Source organism: Cylas formicarius, unplaced genomic scaffold (genome assembly GCF_029955315.1).
Source record: "Cylas formicarius isolate icCylForm1 unplaced genomic scaffold, icCylForm1.1 PGA_scaffold_2__14_contigs__length_35257938, whole genome shotgun sequence".
Lineage (NCBI taxonomy): Eukaryota > Metazoa > Arthropoda > Insecta > Coleoptera > Brentidae > Cylas > Cylas formicarius.
This window is the reverse complement of record NW_026844319.1, coordinates 29747548-29772270: the sequence shown is the minus strand read 5'-3', so window position 1 is coordinate 29772270 and position 24723 is coordinate 29747548. Positions and strand designations below refer to the sequence as shown.

At 35.7% G+C, this 24723-nt stretch overlaps 1 protein-coding gene across 1 annotated transcript in view; it reads right to left on the bottom strand.

Moving 5' to 3' along the window:
• LOC132697682 (protein kinase C, brain isozyme) overlaps window positions 1–24723 on the bottom strand; it is a 52365-nt gene that overhangs the window by 15924 nt on the left and 11718 nt on the right. The window contains exons 2-4 of the mRNA XM_060663234.1: window positions 4952–4983; window positions 4659–4741; window positions 4135–4246 (exon numbers count right to left, since the gene is read on the bottom strand). Of these exons, the coding sequence (XP_060519217.1) occupies window positions 4135–4246; window positions 4659–4741; window positions 4952–4983 (227 nt within the window). The remainder of the gene's footprint in view (window positions 1–4134; window positions 4247–4658; window positions 4742–4951; window positions 4984–24723) is intronic.

Sequence of the window (24723 nt, the reverse complement as noted above, 5' to 3'; positions counted from 1 at the left end):
ATTTTATAATTTTTTTTACCCTAAAGCCATAGAAATAATATTTGCGTTTTACCTTTAAAATTTTCTTTTTACTAAGAGTTTTTGTTTTGTTTTGTTTCATGCTGTATATAAAAAAATCGTTCTTCTTTTTTGACGACTTTCGTTTTTTTCAGTTTTAGACAACTGTTACTTATTTAATTATTTGTTATTTTGTTGTTGCTTTTTTTCAATTTCCTTTGTTTGCCTTTGTTTCAAGTCTAGGCAACTGTTATTTGTTTGATTATTTTATAATTCACTAAAAATTAAGAAAGCCCGCGCTTATAGAACGTTGGTTCCCATTGTAGTCAATGGTAGCGCTAGTAACATCTTGATGACAAAGATAGACATAAGTTTAAAAACTCTATTTTTGTTTCTTTATCTATGGGGACGGGATATCACAGAGTTCCGACCTAACGAGAGCCGACAGTGTCTTATTGTTTTCAAAAAAAAAAAAAAAAAATCAACACCAAAGAGCTTGCCGGATTCAAATCCAAGTACAAAACAAATGCCTCTGTTGATGGATGTCACACGAGAAACATTGAATAACAGTTATAATAATAAAATTTTAACTAAATTTATATACTCTTCGCTATGTCTTCTTTTATCCATTCCGCTACAGGTTTTCGCTGTGCTTAAACAAAATATTAATACAATGTTAGATAATATTAAACTTTCCGTTGTCAATTCAGCAAAAAAATTGGGGGTGATCATAGACTGTGATATAATATTTCGTGAATATTTAAAAAATATCTTTCTCACTAAAAATCTTATATAGTAATATTCATATTTTAAATTTTAAACTAAGTAAACAATTATGTGAGTCACTTTTTACTCACATTTCAACTACCGTGATGTAGTGTATGGTTTTTTTTATTGATAACGAGTGTAAGTGCTTTATGCTTGTGCTCTTTTTATTATGGGTCTTCGAAAATATGACCATGTATCTGCTGCACATCGTTAACTTAATTGGCTTAAAATGGAACAAAGAAGAGCTTTTCATTTCAACGTATTCGTTATGAAAATTATCCATAACCTCGATTCACCCACTTTGCTGCGAGAGCGGCTTACTCTTATTCTTATTCTTACTATCCATTCTGTTAATGTAAGATACAGGTACAGACTTACAGATTAACGATGCCACATCATCAGAGTGCCTAGTGTCGTAGATCTTTCACATTCAACGCAATTCGTGTTTATAATTCTTTGTCACAGGAATTCAGTAACTTAAATTTGTATTCTTTTAAAAAGAGGTACAAAGATCATTTGTTACAATTAGTTTTGGTTGCTAATTATTTATTTTGCATAGTGTGTAGTAACTTTTGTTGTTCTTCCGGTTTTGCAGGTATTTTTCATATTTTCACATTTATTAATTAAATAGTTATTGAGCGGTAGCTATTTAAAGCTAGACTGCGCCTCTTTTGAGCTATCTGTCTACTTTTCGTTGAAAAATATTAATATTGTATATTGTTTTTTTTTTGTTATAATAAAGACTATTTATTATTATTATTATTATTTTGCCTTGTATTCGCTAAATTGATAATTAAAATATCTAAATATCCTGAAGAGGCCAGCAGAGTAATTGGCGAAACGTCAGCAAGGTCGATTTATCAACAATTGATGCAGAAAGAATCCAAAAGATTTGTGAACGGTAAAATTGTCGACTGTTATCTTCTGTCTGTCTGTCAAGGATTAATTTTTCATTAATTCAATTTTCAATTCAATGCAATTAAAAAGAATTAAAAATAGACGAGAAATGATTCTAATAATAATAATAAAAGTTGGCTTATTTATTTTTTATTTTATTCATTGATTAAGCGAACTAAACGAACTTTTAAAATAAATTTCTGTCTGGAAACTTATTCGCTTTTCTGTGGGGAGTAAGAATCGGCAACGTCGCAAAGGACGCGTAAAAGATTCATAGGTTTTATGTTTTGTCGACGGATTAATAACTTTGCGCGCGTTTTATTTTATTGGTCGCTCTTTAAAGAAGATTTATGCGCGTACGGTTAAATTTTAATATAAACTATTGCGGAATTTTTTTCGTGACTGCGAAAAACAAATTAGAGGCGCGTAAATTATCGGTAATTAAGATCCCATCGGGAAGATGCCGGAGTTTCTCGATGTGAAAACTGTCGTGTTGGAGGCTTTTTGTAATAAAAGAGAACTCCACTAAAAGTCCTTTATTTAATCTGCGTCATGAGGTTCGGACATAAGCGCGCGAGATACCAGGCCGAGAGTCCCACATTCTAACCTCTCAAGACCATAGAATATGAACATTACAGACCACCGAAAACCCTGATGCAACAAAAACGTTATTTAATTATCCCAGCTGTGTATCCAGGATTGGCGTTGCCCATATATCGAAGATCTGGACTTACTGATTGATCCATTGTGAATGTTACCCAATGTAACTTTTTTATTTTACATTTTAGAAAAGCATAGTATATAAAAAGAGCTCTTATTACGTCAATTTCACAAATACAGTGAAAACTCCTTATAGCGAAACTCTGTATAACGTAACACTGTATTACGAACAAAATTTGTTGTACTATTAGGTCTCCACACAAAGCTATGTATTAATCCACTCTGTATAAAGAATTTCTCAGTCTCTATATCAAAAGAAAAAACGCCCTTCAGGTAAGAAATTAAGGAATGTAGGCCGAATTGTAATTAATAGAGTCTCTTACCTTCTCAGAATTCTTTACCCCAAAAATCTAATTACTACTAATGCCTTTATCGGCACCTATAAAAGCACGGCCTTGTTTCAATCAGTTTTAATTTGACTTAGTGAATACGGCGAGCATGGCGAGTAATCAAAAAATGTTATCTCTAGAAGTTAATTCGGGAGTGATGTGGGACGTCGATACGGACCTACATCGTCGACTGTATCCACGATTTTAAAATGCAAAGGAAAAATCATTCAGGCTGAAGCGGCACGCAGTTCTAGTAAAAAATTAAGAAAGCCAAAATTTGAAGATTTGGATCGGGCAATGTTGGAGTGGTTCCAACAGCAACGTCTTAAAAGTGTACCACTCTCTGGACCTATCGTAAAACTAGAAGCAAAAAAGTTTGCTGAACAGCGACATGGTATAAATTATGGACAGATAAGTGGCGAAGCCCGTGATGTCGACAGAAACTTCACTAACGATTGGCTGGAAAAGACGTGGCCAAAACTAGCAGAAAAGTATCCTGCTGTGGACATGTTTAATGCTGACGAAACTGGTATTTCGAAGCGAAATTTGTGTGGGTAGAAAAGTGTTAGCAGCTGCCAATATGAGTGGGAGAGAAAAAAGAAAGCTAGTCGTGATTGGAAAATCCACTAACTCACGATGTTTTAAGAACATCAAGCATTTGCCGGTCACTTACAAGGCAAACAAGTCTGCATGGATGACATCGCAAATTTTTGAAGAGGACATACGGAAATGGGATGCAGAATTAAATTAAATTAAATTAGATAACTACCCTGCACATCCCCATATTCCAAATGTACGGAATATTGAATTGGTATTTCTTCCAGCTAAAACAAGTTTATTACAGCCAACGGACTAGAGCGTAATAAAAAGTCTTATGAGTCGATACAGGAAAAACATTTTAATGGAAATGATCCAGCCGCAGACAAATTTTCCATTAATATGCTAGATGCAGTCAACTTTATCAGTAAAGCTTGGAAAGAGGTGACAGCAGACTATATTACGTATTAAGTCCCATAGACTAATACTATAGGACAATGAATTGCTGAGGGCGCATTATCTGTTGAGAGAAAGACCCCTAAATAATGGTAGGTCTCCCGACGAGCTACTGCCAGCTTGAGAACCACACATATACTATGCTAATGTAAAAGAGACAAACCCAGAGAGAGTTTACTTTACACTGATTATAACCGCTAATTGCCTTCGTTGTGGATTATGATTGTTATTCGGACTGCAGAAAGATCAAGCGATGGACGAGCGTCCATGTCCCACGCGCCCAACAAGAAAAAGAAGAAGAAGACTGTTTGGGGTGTTTATCGATGACGTCCGACCTTAGTATTGTTATTTCGTTAATTTGATTTATAGATTATGGCGGATAAGTTATGAGTTTATCGAAGGTACAAAAAAAAACCGAAAGTGATCGTACCTGTGCATTTCATGCCCTGGTGAATGACGCCGTAGAGTAGAGAGCCGCAGTGGTCACAAAATGTAGGAGATGAATATGTGTGCACTTTAAACTGGTGTCTCGTTCTGGTGTCCTACAACAAGATACAAAAACACTATTGCAAATTTATAATATAGACTTTCCATTTGTATTTTTCTTTATATATAGGAAAAATAAAACCACGTGAAAAATATCTATTATCTAAAATATCTCATTATATAATGGTGGTTCTACATAACTAAGAAGTTACAAGAACATAGTTAAGAAGTTCAAGAATACAAAGTGTTGTTGAGTCAGTTAAGAAAAAGAGCAGCGTGGACTTTTTTTAGAGCTCTAAGCGATCTTTAAAAATAGTCTACGTCTATTGTTTGGAAATAATGGGAAGCATCTGAAAGGTAAGGTCGTCTTCAAACGCAAAGGAGAACAACTCTGTGCAAAAAACGCAAATCTTTAAACAAAGATGTTACAAAAGAAAACCTATTTTAGAACTGTTGGTGGCTACTTACGTCGGAATCAGCACCTTTATCAGCACCCGGACAGGTAAAAGTGACGTACTCATGGCAACGTTTGTGTACGACGAAACTACAGACTGCAAAACGACATAAATGTTGAATATACCGCATTATTATGTAGATTTGTATTTCTATGTATTTATTATTACGCCAAACCGCCATCTATGTGTTATCAACGGAACGTAGCTTAAGAACGTCACCAGATGGCGCGATGGAACACGACTATATATATTGTAGAATACAATAAATGAAATATATACGGGCAAATTTTTATTTTTGAAACTTACCTTGACATTGGTAACCCTGCTTGCCAAAGCCCCTGGAATAAGAGAAAGCAGTTATTAATGAAAAAAGAAACATCTAATTGATGGAGTATTTATGTTTATAATTTATATTGCTAAACTGATGTATACGAATAAAACACAAGCCGCCATATTGGTATTACCTCTATTAAACAAAACTAAAAATAGAATAGAATGCTAGAAAAACACCGAAAATCAGTTTTTTCTACTTTACAAGTAAAACAGGCCATGTTATATAATATATATAATATAATAATTATGAATTAAGCAAATAGGTTAGAGTTATGGACATTTATTGATTTTTGAAGCATTCAAATTTGCTATTTCTTAATTTTTTAATACAAATGACCGTTCTGTAGTTGATAAGCACTGTTCTGAGATAGTCTTTTAAAGTTTTTTTGAACTGTGACAAAATTTTCGGCTTGAGTGAATCGCAATAGCGACTGTACGCTGGACTGATTTGAAACGAAAATGATCTTTTAAAAAATTCCGTTTTGTGTCTAGGAATCGAAAGGCGAGACATCGAGAGTCGCCTGATCTGACAATGGTGGAGAGTCAGATGATGTATGAAGCTCGTTCTCTTGTTGAAATTTCATATTAGTAATAATAATATAATAATATTGAAAATCAAAATATTACAATATAAGCAACAATACAAGAGTGGCGACATTCGTAAATTGCGCCATGTAACCACAAGAACAACAGCGCTAACACTATAATTGTCAATGTGTGAAGGACTTTATTGTGGGGAGGATCGTATTAACCCATAAGATATTTCATTAAATAATATTGAAAATCAAAATATTACAATATAAGCAACAATACAAGAGTGGCGACATTCGCAAATTGCGCCATGTAATCACAAGAACAACAGCACTAACACTATAATTGTCAATGTATGAAGGACTTTATTGTGGGAAGGATCGTATTATCCCATAAGATATTTCATTAAATAATTTACCTGCGTTATAGTTAAAAGATTTCTGGAAAGTTACCGAAGTGTGTCTAGGAATTATGAATATCATTTCCTCTGCAAAGAAGTACGACGGGGTCTTAGCTGGAGTTTAGTAAAAAAACAAAGGTGGCTGACTGAACTTCATATCGGTCCTCCAGCTTGAATCAAACTGAATCAGAGAGGTGCTAGGAAATATGGTCAAGTCGTTGGAGCCTCACCTTATCTCGATTAAGTATAGCTGGCCAATAGACCATCCTGCAATAAGCGACATGGGATAAAACTAACATAGCACAGAGTTTAAGTTTGACTTCTTTACTGACAAAATGTTAGAAGAATTTTTGTAACACCAAGCCAACAAACCATAATCCTAAATTTTCACATCCGTCTGAAGAAGAAGAGATAATCTCATCATTTAACGTAATCTCAAAAGAGGCGTTTTTTACAATAGCTTCCCTTTTGTTTCCAAATAATCTGCGTTTTGTTACTATTCAACAATAGGTTGTGAGCAGCAGATACCTCCGAAATTGTTTTTAGATCTAAATTTAACTGATTATCATCGGCTGAAGGGACTAGGTCCCTGGGCAACACCCATCTCCAAAGCAATGAGATCTGAATGAGTGTTTCCTTTTATTCAGAAGAATTTCAGTTTAGCTAGGAGAAGGAAATGATCCTTTGCTATAGTCCAAGAGTATAAGACAAGAGTTTGCAACGCATAAGTAGTGCTGTGAAGAGGTCGAAAATCCGATTGAGTATCTGGGAGGATTTCATTATTGCATAGGTATTGACGAAGCTGTTTAACTGCAATTTTTTCAATAATCTTTGAGATGGTTGGCAACAGCTGATTGGTCTAAAATCGTTAATGCCCCGGTCAGCAGACACTTCTGAACAAGGAAAGTGATATAATCCACTAGACACGGAGTAGTCAAAAGGATCATTTTATATCAATATTGTCTGAGCCATGAGCATTAGTTTTGATACTAATTAAAATTTTATTAACTTCCCCAGGGTAAACTTTAGCAAAACGGGAAGAATTAGGACCAAATTATTTATTAATATAATTTGCAGACACATACCCCGGATCAATACCACCAACAGCTCCAAAAAAAGTTAAAGCAACATTATATGCGTCCTCAAAAATGACTGAATATTATCGGCCTTGTTGCTGACAATCTGGAAGATTTGCAAGCAAACAGAAAGCAAGCCACACATAAGAAAAGTCACTTTAAATACTAAACATCCCGATTTAATCAAAACTCGCACCGATGGTTAAAATCAAATTGACCAATGGGATTTGGGGAACTGTTAAGAGGATTAAGTCCGGTGTAAATTCAGAATTGAATCACCAAACATTGATCTGTGGTCTAATACTAAGGGTCGCTTGTGCGTTCGTTGTTATCCTGTAATTGGGACGATAATGATATTATGTACCTACAGGGTTATTCACGCTAAATATTGAACTACAACACATTAAGAGAAGTCACCCATTCACGGTGTCGTTATTTTGCCCTTCTACAAAGATCTCAAGAATCTATCCTAAGCAAACTGCCATCTCAAACAGCTAATTAAATTCAATTTGAAATCAAAACCCTCTAAAAGCCTGACCGCATTTCCCTGAAGTCTCTAAAATCGTAATCCTAAAAGCAGATAAAGGAAATGCTACGGCGGTCATGAACACAAACGAGTAGTATCAGCAAAAGATTCAAGATATTCTCAGAAACGGATCATGTCGTCAACTTAAAAAAGATCCTACGTCATCTATGGAACGCAACCTTAAATGTATTATTAAGGCTTCGGCTCTATCAGACTCCGTGAAGAAGTCTGTCACCCCTCGCGACTCTAAAATTCCTGGTCTCTACGGACTCCCAAGGATTCACATACTAGGATTACCCCTTCGATCATTAGTTCTTGAATATATTCCCTAGCAAAGTATCTAGCTTCCTTGTTAAAACCCTTTACAGAGAAAACTGATAGTTTTGTACTTAATTACTTTCACTTCATTGAACATTTAAAAAGCATTACATTAAATACGCAAGATATTCTGGGTAGTTTCGACGTAGAATCCCTCTCCCATGTGCACTCAAGCGTTCGATAGGGTACGCTTAAATGATGTCATAAATTTACTAACAAAAACATTCACCCCAATATAATAAGAGTTATCGAAAATTTACTTTTGTGAGAACGGCAAACAAATTAGGCAATAAAATACCTGTGGCGACGGGTATCGGATAGCCTAACCTCAATTTTGTTCAATATCATAAACGAAGTAAAGCAAGACGGGAGAGGATATCGAATGGGAGACAAAGAAATAAAAATAATATGGAATGCTGATGATCATCTCGAAAGAAGAAGCTAACCTACAGAAGCTTCTATATAAATTTCAGGAAATAGCGAAAACGTACAATATGGAAATATCCACAAAAAAAAAACAAAATCTTTTACCGCTTCGATTTCATCGATTTTTCGAAGGTAACAACGATTTTCTAAGCCTTTTACAACTTGCATTCACTTTTTTTTTAGGTAATGGCTCGCTGTAGGCATACCACTTTTAATTTTTTGTATAACATCGTATTTTTCTTTCAGGGTTAATGCTTTTCGTTTTTGCTTCTCCATTTGAAGGTCCGCCATCAATATTCTCCACGAAATCTAAATCACAATTGAGAATTACCGGGTGAACTCCCGAAAAAGAGGAAAATGTATCGTAATTTTGACGAAATTTAGTTCACCTTTTCCTAAAGTTCCCTGTAAATAGTAAAAATTTACTGTAAATGTAATGTGATTTCCTCAATTACATCTGGTACCCAATAAAGCTTATTATTGTTGTTATTATTATTAACATTGTGGAAAGCAACGCGGGGTGACGTATGCCGTTCGACCTATAGCTTACGCGAGCATGGGCGACAGAGAGCGTGAGCGTGGAAGTGAGAGACAAAACGCGGGACTTACTAAAGCAGCAACTGGGGCATCTATAAATAATTTAAAATATAATCCCGTACAATACTAAGTCTAATGGAAAATGGAAGAGAGAGCATTGCTTGCTTGAATAACAATTCCGTGTATACGAATAGCTGGAGCTCTGCCGTGCCTCTGGGTCAATTTTCATGTTACCGGCTTTGATCGCGCCTAAAGTACTAGGCAGCGATATTTCGAGGGGCCTATGGGTCGAACGTCAGAAAATGCTAGTAGAGCTGCCATTGGTTAAAAACGAAATTTCAAATCTAGCGCACGCGCACATTGACCAGACCTTCTCAAAATTTTGTTACATCGTTGCTTCACAAGTTCCTGTACTATTAGCATAGCTATATGCAGATAAGACAGGTGAGGTCTAAATCTCTGTATGCTATTGAAAAATAAAAAAAAATGCACGAAGCAAGCCATTGCTTTTTCTTTCTAAACAGCGATTCCCACACACTTGACTCGTTTTCCCGGAATATTCAGCGACATCTACGCGAATTTCGAGGAAATACTGCCGGAAAAATCCAAATTTGGTTAAAAACCAGATTTTAAATTCCTGTATTATCGGCATATTCACCGGACAATAAATTCTTTTCAATGGTCTTACAATTAACAATTTAATATAATAATATAAGGCGGAAAGATTAGATTTCGGCGTTTTGTATTGGGAACGGTTATTTTACAACGGCGGTGACCTTGATGCGTCGCGCGTTAACAGAATTACGCTTCAACCCTTACAAGCTTAATGGGGTTTCGAGAAACCCCTCAAGGAGAACCCCTTTACCTCGAGGCTCGAGGACGGTGGGATCGCATGCAAAAATTCACTTTGAGGTGGCAGCGGCCGTGGTTTTCGATCGGAATGGAACATTATATCCGTCGCTATTATTAGCCGCAGCGATCGATTATAATTCATTTATTTAAACAGAAATGTGAATGGAATCGAAAAAATAAGATTCAATACGGAATAAATTGTAACCTACATTGTTACCGACTAAACAACAATAGTTTATTGTAGGGACGGGAGAAGACAGGGACTACTGTTTTAAAAGCCTTTATTGCTCCATAGTTAGATCTGCACTTCAGTATGGATTGGTAGCCGCGTCGATAGAATGGAGACGGGTCGAAGGACATTTCTGGGATCTCTAGCATATAAAGCTGGTATAAATATCTGCAACATTTATTGCATTAATTATGATCTGGTTTCTAGGCCTTTTGTGACAGATGATCCCAAAATTAGAGGCACCTACTCCGATATCTTGGCGGTTTAGAAAATTTGAAGGGTTTATATAACTGTTCGGCTCTCATTGGTTTTAGCATCTATCTACAAGATTAGTAGATTAGTATGATACCGCTTCTTTTTATTGCTTTTCACCGTTTTTTTTTGTTTTTACATATTTTTTGTGTTTATTAAATAAAAGCCTTTTACATTGGTTCAACCGTTGACATGAATAAATAAATTAATTAATTAACGATATATTTTCAAAACTTAATATGGACCTGTTCGATTTCAGTGATCTTATTTTGAGAATCTACAAAACAAGAATGTGCTTTCTTTTCTTTCCTATAGTGTTCCATTTTTTATGAGGAAAAAAATACACATTTTAAAAAAATCAATGTGAAGTTTTTGTAGTTTACAGCTTTTATATTGAGAATTTTCGAAACAAACATTTCATTTTGACGTTTTTAAAAATTAGTATAAACTCTCACCCAAATTTTGTAAACTTGCAATTGTAGTTATTAAATATTTATAATTGGGTAATAAACATTTTGAATGTTATTGAAAGAAAAAAAATAATTAAAATACAATTTTGAAATCATTGCATTGGAAATAAAATTACAAGGAAAATATTAATATTAATATTAATTGTGGATATTTATTAAATCACAAATAACATTTTTTGGATCTTTTGCAATATTTTTTATTAGAATTTATTAAACTGATAGAAATTCAAACAAACTAAATAAAAATTTTAATAAAAAAGGACATTTGCAAACCTGAAAAATTTTTATAAGCAGGACCATTAACACTAACTAACTATACCTCGAAAACCAAAATAAAAATTTTCCTAAAAAATCTCACTGCTATTAAACTTGTCAAACACAGGTAAAAAATTACAGAACTGTTGCAAAAGGGCAAAGCAATTCGTGTTTGTACAAAATTTTATTAGAATTTTACAAAGTTTTTTCGAACTTACAACGAGTAATTAGCAAGTTTAAATTTGGTCTTCAAGAGGTTACCTTTTTTCAGGAAAACGCCTATCCAGAACTAAAAAACGTTCCCTGTGAAAAACTTAAGTTAAACGTTTTTTGACATTAAAAATCCTCTTACAGTATCAGTGGACAGATCAAAGTGTGGATTGGGAGCAGTTTTGCTGCAAAAGGGCCTTCCTTGTGCTCATACTTCTCGTGCATTGATAGACTCAGACTTTCCTTAATTAGTATAATAAAAAAGGCTATTAATTCATTCAACTTGATTTGGTCTATAGCGAAAAATTAATCTTAGCTGATGCACTGACGAGAGTATATGAGGATAAAAATTTTAATGAGAGTATCGACTTGATCAGATTTTGAAAGGGACACAATTTGATTCTGTGCTTCAGACTGGTTCGGATTCAGAAGCGCAGGCCAACCAAAAGCAGCAAAGTTGCAGGCAACATAAGTTTTTTTACAAGTTCAAACATGAAATTCTGGAACTTAATGGGTTATTGTCGATGCCGACGAAAAATAGCGGCCTGGCGGTATTGGTGGTCACGTGGGCCTAATAGATCCAGTATTGATTTGCAATAAAATGGTTTCCTAAAGATTTCCTTTAATATTAATTATCTAAAAGTATTTGGAAACTTATTTTAGAGTCAGGTATTATTTATTGTGTAAGTATCAATTGTTTTAAACATATTTAGTTATACAAGCTTTTATTTAACATGTAATTTTTCAAAGGTTTTTGTGTCTCTAGGCTTGCTTTTATCGCTGCCTCCATCTGCTCTGCTTCGACATCAGATAAACGAACAACATTGGGGTGTGTTTGGGTGAAGTACTTTGAGGCATTCTCGAAAATAGTTGGCACAGCACCATCCGCTAATTTTGGCCTCTCACGAGCATATTCTTTGTACTCTCATTTAACTAGGCACTTGTCAAACCAAATCCAAATAACATCTTTCTCTGCAAAATGTTTTATACATACTTTAATTGCTTTAATTGCCTAATATCATTAGGTATCTTTCTTAGACTTCTTTATGATTCGGGTCAGATGGTAAACTGAAAGTGGAACACAACATCGCGGCATGTTTGCACTGTTCTTTGTACTTTGTGATACTTGGTTTTTATCGCAAATGCCCACGGGTTTTCTCAAACATTTTAGATGTTGATAACACAAAAAATACAGTTAAAAACCGAGTTTCAAAGTTTAAAATACACAACAAACACCGATATCCAAAGACACAACTTCGCGGGCAGTTTGCACTGTTGTTTGTCCGATTTGTGTCACTTGGCTTCTATTACGAATCCACACGGGTCTTTAAAACATTCCAGTTATTACTGAAACAAAAGAGAACAATAAAAAAAAACGAGTTTTAAACAATTTAATACGCCGGTAACCAACGTACACATACGTGTTTTCCCGGACCGCAGCCGGACTGACTGAAATTGCTGGATCTATTAGATTCACGTGACTTTCGCGCGACAGGGCCGGTCTTTTTCGTCGGCTGCGGTTATTGTATGGAATAAGTAAGATGTACCCTAAATCTTTAGGAGAAGATTCTATTAAAATTACACTCAGACAGTCACCAGGGCATCAGTGAAACTATACAAAGAGCCAACTTATCTTTTTATTGGCCCGGTATGAGCAAATCGTTGCAACACTTGTCGACCAACATCGTTAGTATTGTACGACCAAAAATATAGTGCATTTATTGCTTTGACGTTTTAAGTATTTTTTAAGTCTTCAAGTAAAGAAGAAATTGAAAACCTCTGGAATTATTAAAAATAAAACATTTTAATAGAGACTAGAAAATCGATTGAGATGATTTGGTCTGAGTTAAAAGCGCATATAAAAAGAAATAACACTGCACCAAAATTTGGTGATAGTACCATAAACCTAATTCGCCAAGAGGTAGCTAAAATATCAGTACAAAGCTGGTCTAACTGTGAAAAGCGAGTAATAAAAGAAGAAAATATATATCGAGAACGATTAGTGACGATGTTGGAGTAATAAACAGTAGGCGGTTGTAAAAGCACTATATTTCTGGTTCAAGTATACAGAGTAGAATGAGAGCCAGTAAAGCGAACACAAAACTGACAACGGATGCTAGTAAGTCGGGCAGTTCTCGAATTTTCAACTAAGAAAATTTAAATTGCTGGAAAATCCGGATACATCGTTCAATTTCACTTTTGTTAGTTTTCGTAAAACGAGCGCTTAAAAATCTACGATGTTTGTACAGTGGCCGGATCATTAATTTAATCACCGGTGAAGCATTAATAAAGTTTCGAAACGCGCCGCTAAAAATACGGTTTCAAACGGTGCGATTTGGGGGGAGAAATTTATTTATGGATATCTTTTCCCCGTGATTCATAATCGCCAGTAATTATAAGATGGTATTAGACCATTTAATACGTGAATCACGGGATTCGCTTCTGCGGTTTTATTTGGTCACGGAAACGCAAGGAAAATTTTGATTCCGATGACGTTCCGGAAAAATGAAACTTTTGCAAATTTTTTTACCTGAGCAAATTACCTTTTGTATTAGGAAAGAAGATGTGGTATCTTTTTAAAATCAACAAGTTTACACTGCAGAATAATTGAATTGAATTGAAAAACGAACGGTTTCGATCTACTGTAAATGCTGATAATTATGTAACGCATACCGGCTATTTATGCAGTGTTATTATAAGGTTCGTAATTGACCGTTAAAAATATATAATCGCTGACACATTAAGCGTTTGCCTGGAGGCCTATTCTTGACCCCAGCACAATAGAAAGACGAGAAGAAATTATGAAGAGATACGCTCAATATATACAGCGTGGGTTCCTTTACTTTATCGCACTAGATAGAAACTGAAAGGTAACAGATAGTACATTTGAACAACTATAAATCTTCTATTGTCACTCAAAATGACTATCTAGCTCTCCAGGAAGACCTGCACTTGTGCCACACTACTGGTATGAGATTTAATGTACTTAAGTTTAAGGTTGTAAGGTTCCATGTCTAGAGACTTCGTAAGTTTTGCCTAGCGAATAAAAAAATATTTCAAAAAAAGACCAACTAACGAAGGTCCTAATTTTCAAATGGTGCTGCATCTCGGTAGGTAGTGGAGATATCGCCATGCGGTTTTAACCACTAAATTGTTTCTCACAATCGAGCAGTTGACATGTAAGTGGATTTTGCCCTATCTACTTCAGAAATTGGTTTTTCCTGTTAAAACATTCCAATTACTGCAACAGGCTCCGACCTTATTCTTCTTTTTTCTAATTGACAGCCAAATATAAACATCCGCACAACAGTCCTAAATATATCGTTAAATTTGAGAAAATTTTGGGTGGATCACCAGTTAATAAATCAATTTTTGTAATCCCCATCGCCGTTCGTTGCTTTCACGAATCGGTCCCCCGATCTCCAAGTTACGCTGACCTTGATTCGCATTCGTGGCAATTTGGTTTCATCTCCCAGTTTGTTGAAATTGACGTCTTCCGTAAATGCCCGGTCGCCCAGCTTCACGCCATCCCTTCAAATTTAATCATTGTTGCTAACATCAGCAGCGTATATTTTATCACAATATTTTTATTTGAAATTCTGTGCATTAAGTTGCCCTATTCAAGTTTCATCGGCCTGAGCAATACAATATATATCCGGTACTATTGATACATTTGTCGATAATGTAGTAGAAAAGATTTGTAAGCGATAGTGACGTATGCAAAGTGGTTTGTGGAATGCTGCGGCTAGGGCGCTTGCCCAGGAATCAAAAAAGAAGAGCACAACGAAGGCAGTGACTCGTAAGAATGAAACTTGTAAATAAATAGTAAAAAAGTTAAATACAGTAGAAACTCTATATAGCGAAATTGAAAGATACTGCTTTTGCAGGTGTTCTGTAGTATTTAAATATTTAAATACATTTAAGAACTACATTTAATGTTTCAAATTATCGGTCATTTTTTCCCCACGATACATAAAAAAATTCTCTAGCAGCTTAACTAAATATAGGACTTGTTCTTGCTCTTAGTGCTCTTCCTCATTCTTTCTTGCTTATAATATGGCCTACTCTGTCCACTCTGGTGTTGTAGGCAAATCCTGATCTATCACCATAAAATCTTGCAACTCCTCACTTGTAAACGTAATTGTGTAAACTGTTTACACTTGATAACGGATAGTGATACAACTGTCCGAAAGTTGAAAATAAAGACAATGGAAGTTCGACTTTCTTTTAGTATTTCTACTGAATCAGTGTCTACCACCTTCAAGCAAACGTAATTGCTATTTGAAACTGCTTTATCCACTCGCTTAGTGGCTGATCATCTTCCAAGTCCTCTCCGCATTCTGTCTTGGTAATAAGTCCTGCATGATGATTGGAGTGTTGAATTGTTTCTGGTGTCACCTCTTTCCAAGCTTCACTAATAAAGTTGACTGCATCTAGCATATTAATGAAAAATTTGGTTTCGGAACCATTTCCATTAAAATGTTTTTCCCGTATCAACACTTAAGACTTTTTATTACTCCCATCGGCTGTAATACACTTGTTGTTTTCAATATTCCGCAGATTTGGAATATGGGGATGTGCAGGGCAATTATCTAAGAGAAGTAATATTTTCCTCCCCTTTAATTCTGCATCCGATTTGCGTATCTCCTTTTCAAAATTTTGCGATGTCATCCATGCAGAATTGTTTGCCTTGTAAGTGACCGGCGAATGCTTGATGTTCTTAAAACATCGTGGGTTAGTTGATTTTCCATTCGCGACTAGTTTTCTTTTTTCTCTCCCACTCATATTGGCAGCTACTAACACTGTTATACGTTCTTTAGAAAGTTTTCCACCCACATACTTCGCTTCGAATTTTAAGAGTTTTATCTGGAGTCATTTTGTAAAAAATACCAGTTTCGTCAGTATTAAAAATGTCGTCAGCAGGGTACTTTTCTGCTAGTTTTGGCCACGTCTTCTCCAGCCAATCGTTAGTGACGTTTCTGTCGACATCACGGGCTTCGCCACTTATCTGTCCATAATTTATACCATGTCTCTGTTTGAACTTCCAACCAAAACTAACCAACCATCCTTCCGAAGCATTGAAATCGATAATGCCAAGCTGTTCAGCAAACTTTTCTGCTTTTAGTTTTACGATAGGTCCAGAGAGTGGTACACTTTTAAGAACCACTGCAAGATTGCCCGATCTGAATCTTCAAATTTTGGCTTTCTTAGTTTTTTACTGGAACTGCCTGCCCCTTCAGGCTGAATGATGTTTTCTTTGCACTTCCAAATTGTGGATACAGTCGACGGTGTAAGTCCCTATCGACGTCCCACATCACTTTTCTTTTCTCCCCGTTCTATCTCCCGAATTAAAGCAACTTTATCATCTAGAGATAAAATTTTTCGCTTATTCGCCATGCTCGCCGTATTCACTAAGTCAAATTAGAACCTATTGAAACAATGGTGTGCTTTTATACATACCGATAAAGGCATTAACATAATCGCTTATTAGGAGAAAAACACTTAGGGCGACCAGGCTCTGGGTAATTATAGTTTTGGGTAAGAAATTCTGAGAAGGAAAGAGACTCTATTAATTACAAGTCGGCCTACATTCCTTTGTTACTTTGTTACCTGATGTGCCCTTTTTTCTTTAGGTATAGAGGGTGAGATATTTGTTATACAGATTGGTACATAGCTTTGTATGGACACCTAATAGTACAACAAATTTTGTTCGTAATACAGAGTTTCGCTAAAGGGAGTTTTCACTGTATGCTATTTGAAAGACTGCTTTAATACGATTTTAGAGTGATTAAAATTTATTTCTGCTTTTTAGGTTTTGCAGAATAAAATCACTGCACGGGTCAAATTAACTTTTTTTATTACTAAAAATAAATTGACAATTAACAACTCAACGCTTATGTTTTAATAATGGCTACGAACTCCTCTTACCCTAATAACATCACTTACTCGATTAGACATAGATCTAATCAAGTTCGCTATTTCTTGTATAGATGCTAGATAAGGTATTAACTGTATTATTGGTCCTCGAACTCCCATTTTCCTTATTTTTTTATACTGTGGCACAAAAGTGTTTATTCAACGAACATTTTCGAAAAAGCTCTATTAAATTGTCAAGAGCCACGTAAAATGATCGATGTTTCGTTCGAAAAATACCGAACGTTTGCTACTTCACCGAGAGCCTGTAACCCGAAGCGTATAAAAATCAAAGAAAACGACGGGAACAATCCTTTCAAGAAAGTTTGCCTAATACGATGTGGTCATATAACGTTTCCCGTTAGAGCAAACTCTACGGCAATATTGTTCGGTAAACCTTCTTTTTCGTTTACTTCTGTTGGCTACTAAAAACCACTATAATCGTATTCTTGAAAATGTGACGTGAAAAGGAGTAGAACTATAATCCTAACCTCAAAAGTTAATATTTTGTTTTTTATTTAATTGGATTAAGAGATATCGATCTCATTTTGAATATGATTTAAGAATATATGGAGCATGCTACAGGAGAAACGTTGTGCCTTCACAACATCTTTTGCTCTTTCCTATCATACATTTTTCCATGGCGGTAGCTACAAAGGTATGTTGTCTTAATTAATAAGATGTATTGCAATTAAACAATATATTTGTAGAGAACATCAGTTAAATTTAAGTATTTATGACTACATTTATTTGGCAGATTAAAGTCTTATGCATCGGAAACCTCTAAGAAGTCCGGAATTTCTTAAGCCTATTCTATATCTACAGTCCAATTTGTTCACTATGTTTTGTTGTCATGTTATTTTCTGTTCTACAAAAACATTTTTATAGCTCCTCCGAGTATCGAATTTATAATCACAGTTATCTGTTTCATACAAAATCCACTATAATTTCCTTCTGTTCAGCAGACGCTGTCTGTCGGTTTTGTGCTGCATTATTGGAATAACGCGCAAACAACAAAACGAAATTTCAGGAATTACGGACAAAATCAAACCAAAATGTAAGGTTATGCTGTCATTCTTCATCCTATTTGATATTGGAACTTTGGAAAACATTGTCATTAGATTTAAACTGTGCACACGAGAAAGCAATGCGTCCGGGGAAAACTCCCAAATTCAAAATTAGAGGGCGGAAAAGAGTATTAAAAGACGACGACAAGCAAAAATAAAGCACGCACACGAAGCGATTGATGCTACCCAATCGAATTTTCCTAGACAATATTTTCACATACAACGTATATAAATGATTGACGTGAATTATAAATAGAACGAGGTCAAGTTCACTGAACTGAATAGCGTAAAACCACGTTCGGTTTTTTAGAGTGATATTTCAGAGGTGAAACTGTTCAGAACTGCCGCGTAGCTCGCATACTCGAACCGATTTGCCTCGACGCGTACGGAACCGAATATTGATATACGGTAACTTGGTCTTCTTCTTCTGGCTATGTCCTTGTGTGATTTGTAAAATAACGCGGAGTTCCTAAGTAGAGGAAAGTGTAGTATAATAGGACCAAAAATATAGTTTATTTATTACTTTAATAGTAACAAAAAATATTTTGGATTTCTATTCCCATTTTTGTTAAGTCTTTAGCATGTAGATTATATCGCAGAAAACGTACATTGGAAATACTATATTGATTATGCTTTATTTTTTGAAAATATTAAATGGTGCGTGAATGCACCACTGGTTTTATCCGTGAAAGAAAACTTTATTATTGCAAGTCTAGACACGTAGAATAAACATCCAACGATTAGCGTGTTCTTTAGTATTAAATATGGCATTTTCGAGGTATTTGACTCAAAAGAAATTAGAGGCGGCTATGGAGGATATCGTGATGGATGAGAACAATAACAATGAAAGTCGTAAGTATTATTTGGATTTACGTATTCTTATGTATAGTAGCATTCGATTCCTTGTAAATTTATGCTAAAAATAACGTTAAAAAACATTTACAGAACATATTGGCGCGGTCTATATTCCACCCGACGTGGATAACTTGACTGACGAAGAAGATATGAACGATAATATAAATCTACAAGAGACTGTGGAACCAACTGGAGTTACATACACCGAATGATACAACTGTGAAGATCATGTGAAGAACTAAAAAATAGGCTATCTGGAAAAACTCCGCTTGAAATATTTTTTATGTTTTTTGGTGACGAAGTGATTGATTTGATTTTAAATCTTACATTGCTTTCCGCCTTTTAAAAACTGATAAAACAATTACTCAAAGAAATCTTGCACCTGCCATAGCTGTGTGATAAATAAGGTCATCTCATGATTCATGCTAAGAAAGCTCGAAGGAGACGTAGAATCTGCCACAGCCACAGAATTTACGTTTGTAATAAGTGCAATGTGCATTTACATACTGAATGCTTTGTAAAATATCACCAAAAATGTGTGCGCTCACGCATCATAAAATATTATGCGTTGTTTGTATCAAATCAGGTTCTATTTGGAAAACAATCTACTCTTAGTTGTTCTCTGTCGAATTTGAAATTTCTTTTATATATTTATGTATGAGTTATATGTTACATCTTACATCTTTGTTCCCAGTGGTTCGTTTACGCACCAGTTTTTTTTGTATGTTTCGAGTTTTTATTTTTTTTGACACATGCAATGTATTCTTAACTTGCAACAAAATAAATAATAAAAAGAATTTTTTTATTATTTTTTTTATGATTGGGATAATATCGGTTAAGTAGGTCTTGCCTGAGAGGGACCGTAACGAATATTTGCAGAAACTTGAAGTTTTTATTTGAAACGTAAATGGACCGTTTTAAATTTATTAAGCATTGATGCTGCGGGGTATTTTCGAATAAGTAGAAGCGTTTATTTTAACGCCAAATCATATGCATCGTTCTTAAGAGTTCAACCTAAATTGCAATATGTTCGTATATATTACGCAAGTATTTGACTGTGATCCTTTGTTCGCATTTATGTACCTGATTCACGACCTTACAGGTAAGTTTGAAAATGATAATTTTTGTCTTGTGTGCTTATCGATTAACAACATTCTTCTTCTTGAGTTTTTGTTTCTTCTATATAGTTCTTCGATTTGTAAACAACAACAGTTTTTTTAATACCATAGATTATATTCGAGGTAGATCAAGTTAGGTGATAAGAATACAGATAATTATTTATTAGAATCTTACAATTAAACATTTTTTGAAGGTTTCTTTCTTCTAATACTTTAAAATGTGGAGACCGTGGAATGAAGTGGATGTTCCCCTGTTAAAAAAAACATTGAAAACAATGCAGAATTTGAAGACGGAGTGGAAATGGTCGAACCTAATAACAATTAAGGAGACTAAGAACTACCTCAGTGTCTTCAGATGCTACGCAAATTGTTTTGAATGTTTACCATTTTATATGAAATTCAGAAGGGAAAGTAGGAGCAGTAATAAAAACAAGTGACATGACCAAAGTTCCGAAGTCAACTGTAAGAAATATTGTTGCAATTGTCAAGTGGAAAGTGCATACTTTTTTTTGATGTTCAGTTCACTCACGACACGGCAAAAAAAGGATGGTGTGATAACAGTGTACTAGACGTGTTGCATTTACATGGAAAACGCATAATAATTCAGACTACAAAATCGATTCGATAGCACAACAAAACGGACATGAAGTCTTGAGATTACATCATTGTATATTTAACCCGAATGAGGTGACTTGGTCTGAGTTGAAAGCGCATATAAGAAGAAATAACACTGCACCAAAATTGAATTATAGCACACACAAAGCTGGCCTAACTGTGAAAAACGAGTAACAAAAGCAGAAAATATTTATCGAGAACGACTAGTGGCGGAGTTGATCATTGAACCAGATGAAGACAGTAGCAGTAGTGATTTTTTAAGTGACTGATACTTTATTATTATTATATTTAATATTTTGAATTTTATTAATGACACAATGTAGTAATGTATTGAAATGGAACGTAAGAAATTGTTACTTTGTACTAATTTTTTTATTGCTAATTGCTCGGCGAAAAAGATTGAAAACATACTTATATCCCGGTTGTTCTTGTAGTTTGATAAATTCCTAAGACGGTCCTGGAATGGCTACGGGTAAGAGTCTGCTTGGTAGGGTGTTCTATAAGGGACTGCTGTTTTGGAGTAATAAGCAGTAGGCAAAGTAAATCACGGGCTCGGTTGTAAAAACACTATATTTCTGGTTGAAGTATACCTTTGTTCATAAAGCCATTTTAGTGCCTATTTAACCAAAAATTCACGCATTTACATATACGCTCGCATGTTTTAAGTAACAAAGTTGTTTTCCTGGCAAAACTGAACGAAAATTCCTGCAAAAAGCGATTCCCTAATCCCCGGGTGATATTTCACTTCGGAAATAAATTTCCGAAGTTAAGCGCCGGGCGTCTCGGCTGGAAGTCGTCGCGAAAAAAAAAACGAACCCGTCGATTCATCACCAGCCGGAGAGGGTCGAAAATGAGGCGGAAAAGTCGCGATATTTCGCTCGAAACTACCCTTTCGAGTTTTTACGATCTCCCGACTCGTATCTTATTCATTTGCCGTTCAAATTGCTCTTCAGGCGAGATATTACGTTCACCCTTTGTCGATTATACAACTTTTCATGTAGACGCCGCTGACACGCGATGCAAAACGTGCTTTATTGCATTACCGGCTGAATTGGGTGGAAATCGCATTTTCTTGTGCGAGCGATACAGCAATACACGTTGCAAATTCCATTTTTTTTTTATATCTTCCGGCATATTAAAAAGAAACCTGTAAAGGGCAACCACAGCTACAGTGGGTACCACCTTACCCTTAGAAAAAATCACATCGTTGGTTGGTTAGTTTTGGTGAAATGAGAATAAACGCAACCGTTTGAGTTTTTTTTATGTTTTATGTTAAATAAGTGCCCGACAAATCAGCGAAAACCGCACCTCAGTATACTTCAACCAGAATTATAGTACTTTCAGCGTGATTAACTTTGCTTCCCGTTTATTACTCCAACATCTACACAAAAAAATTAGTAGAAAGTAACAATTTATTTTTTTTCTTTTATTCTATGTCACTTATTAATCGAATTTTTTGAAAGTATCTGCGCTCATATAAAAATTTTATACTCGGTAATCGGGATCGCCGTTGGTACAGAAATGATCACCGTCTAAAAAAAAAGTGTGATTGTTTTCTTGCTAACAAACTTAACCTCAATGAATCGAAAACACAACAAATTATATTTTCTTTACGCGAGTCAACATTCAACAATCCATTACATGTGAACTGTCTCGGGGTTCTGCAGTTCGAGCAGCATATTATTGGTCATTGTGAGAAGCTCTCCAGGGTGGTGTACTCGACTCTCAAAGTATAGTCAGAATGGTATATTTTTCACTCTTTCAGGGATTATTTAGCTACGCACTTTTGGTTTGGGGTCACTAATCACATACCGGAAGAGTTTTTTCGATACAGAGGCCAACCATCAGGGCGATGAAGCAGTTGAATTTTAGGGATGATGTAAGAGCCAAGTTTAAAGCAACCAGGATCATATTAATGTTTGCCACCATCTCACCAGGAACAGAAATAATAATAATAAATAAATAATTAAGTATTCAAGAATTGCAAAGACTAGAAATTATAAGAACTATTATGGACCTAAATTCTTCAATCTATTGCCTCTAAGCGTCAGAGAGCTGCCGGAGAGACAATTCTCTATACTTTTGCTGGATGGGACCTATTACTCATCTGACGACTTTTTTACCAATTTTAATAATGGTTAGCGATTTTTGTGTTATGTCGCGGTGCCTTTGTAATTATACATATATGTAGATTTTGCTCAATGTTTTTGTTGAGTTGTGTAAAACCGTAGGGTTATTATCGTCAATAGATTTTTTTTTTTTCTGTAGCGTCACAACCCTTCGTGGGTCTTAGCTGCATCTACTACTCGTCTCCATCTGTCCCTGTCCAACACAACCTCCTTCCAGTTCCGTACTGCCAAGATTTTTACATCCTCTTCGATATTGTCCCTCCATCTGAGCCTTGGTCTTCCTAAGGGTCTCTTTCCTGCTCTGTTTTCTTCCCATATCCTCTTTACAAGACGTTCATTCGGCGATCTCTGCACGTGTCCAGCCCACCTGAGCCTTTGTGCTTTTATTTCGTTTACTAAACTCGGTCTTTTGTACATGTCGTTAAGCTCCGCATTCGTTCTTATTCGATATTGACCCGTTCTCTCATCTATTGTTGGTCCAAAGATTTTCCGCAACATCCTTCGTTCAAAGCGTCTTAACACTAGTTCGTTCTGCTTTGTCATTGTCCATGTTTCCGAGCCATACATTACGATTGGCTTGATTACTGCCGAATATATCCGTAGTTTTGAGTTCCTAGATATCAGTCGGGACTTAAACAGGTTCTGCAAGGCGAAAAAACATTTATTGCCCTTTTGTATTCTTGCTTTTATTTCGCTGGTGATATCGTTATCCGAAGTTATAACTGCTCCTAGGTACTGAAATTGGTTTACGCATTCAAAATTGTGGGTGTCCATGGTTATGTTCTGTCCTATTCTGCCCCTTCCTGCTCTCCGTCCGGCCCACATATATTTGGTCTTGTCCTCGTTGATCATGAGTCCTACCTTCTTGGTCTCCTTCTCTATGTTCATGAACATTTCTTTTGTTTTAATCGTACTGCTTCCTACCGTATCAATGTCATCGGCATATGCCAAAATCATTTCTGGGCCCTTATTTGTAAATATTTCCAAGCCAATATTCGCTTCTTTGATGGCCATGTCCAGCACTATGTTGAAAAGCAATGGTGAAAGTCCATCGCCCTGTTTTAGGCCATTGTTAATGGAGAATGCCTCGGTGTTGTTCTTTCCTACCCTAACTTTGGCTTTAGAGTTTTCTATGCATATCTTGGTTAGCCTTATGATCTTTTTTGGTACCCCTATGCCTTCCAACGCTTGCCAGACACTTTTCCTGGTGATGCTATCATATGCTTGGCGGAAATCTACGAACAGTTGGTGAACCTCTCTGTTAAACTCCCAGCTTTTCTCTAGGAGCTGTCAATAGATTATTATTATATTATAGTGATAGTAACAAACTTGTTATAGACTTAAATTAATCGCCTCTGCAACTTGAATTTTCACGTTATTCGTTTTGAACCATTTGGATAACGTTTAATTGTGTTAGCTTGATGCGTACTACACCGCAAAACGCGGTTAAAGTTATCGCTTTAATCGAAAGTATGCCAATGGTATGAGCTGACTGGATTATTTGCTAGGCGCACTGGAATAGGCAGAAGGCGAATTACAATGGCTCGTTGTGACCCCTTTATTGTGTCAACAATAATAAGGAATCGTCACCTTAATGCGGTTCAAGTAAAACAACTCTCCATGAGGTTTACAGAGTGGCTATTAGTCAGTCGACAGAGAGAAGAAGACTGAAAACAATTGCAATTGCAATGAAGAGCGGATCCCTTATGGAGCTGGTTCCTGCATGATATGGGGTGCAATTTCTATGGACGCACGAACCGACCCTGTTTTCATCCGTAGGAGGTTTAACAGGTGCTAGGTACATCGAGCATATTTCGTCAGATCACGTGGTACTCTATGTCGACTACATTGGTGAAGAATACACTTTTGTGCATGACAATGCTAGGCCGCATACTGCAAGATCGAGCAAGATTACATAACAGAAGTTTCGGAGTGGCCAGCACGCAGTCCCGACCTCAGTCCTATC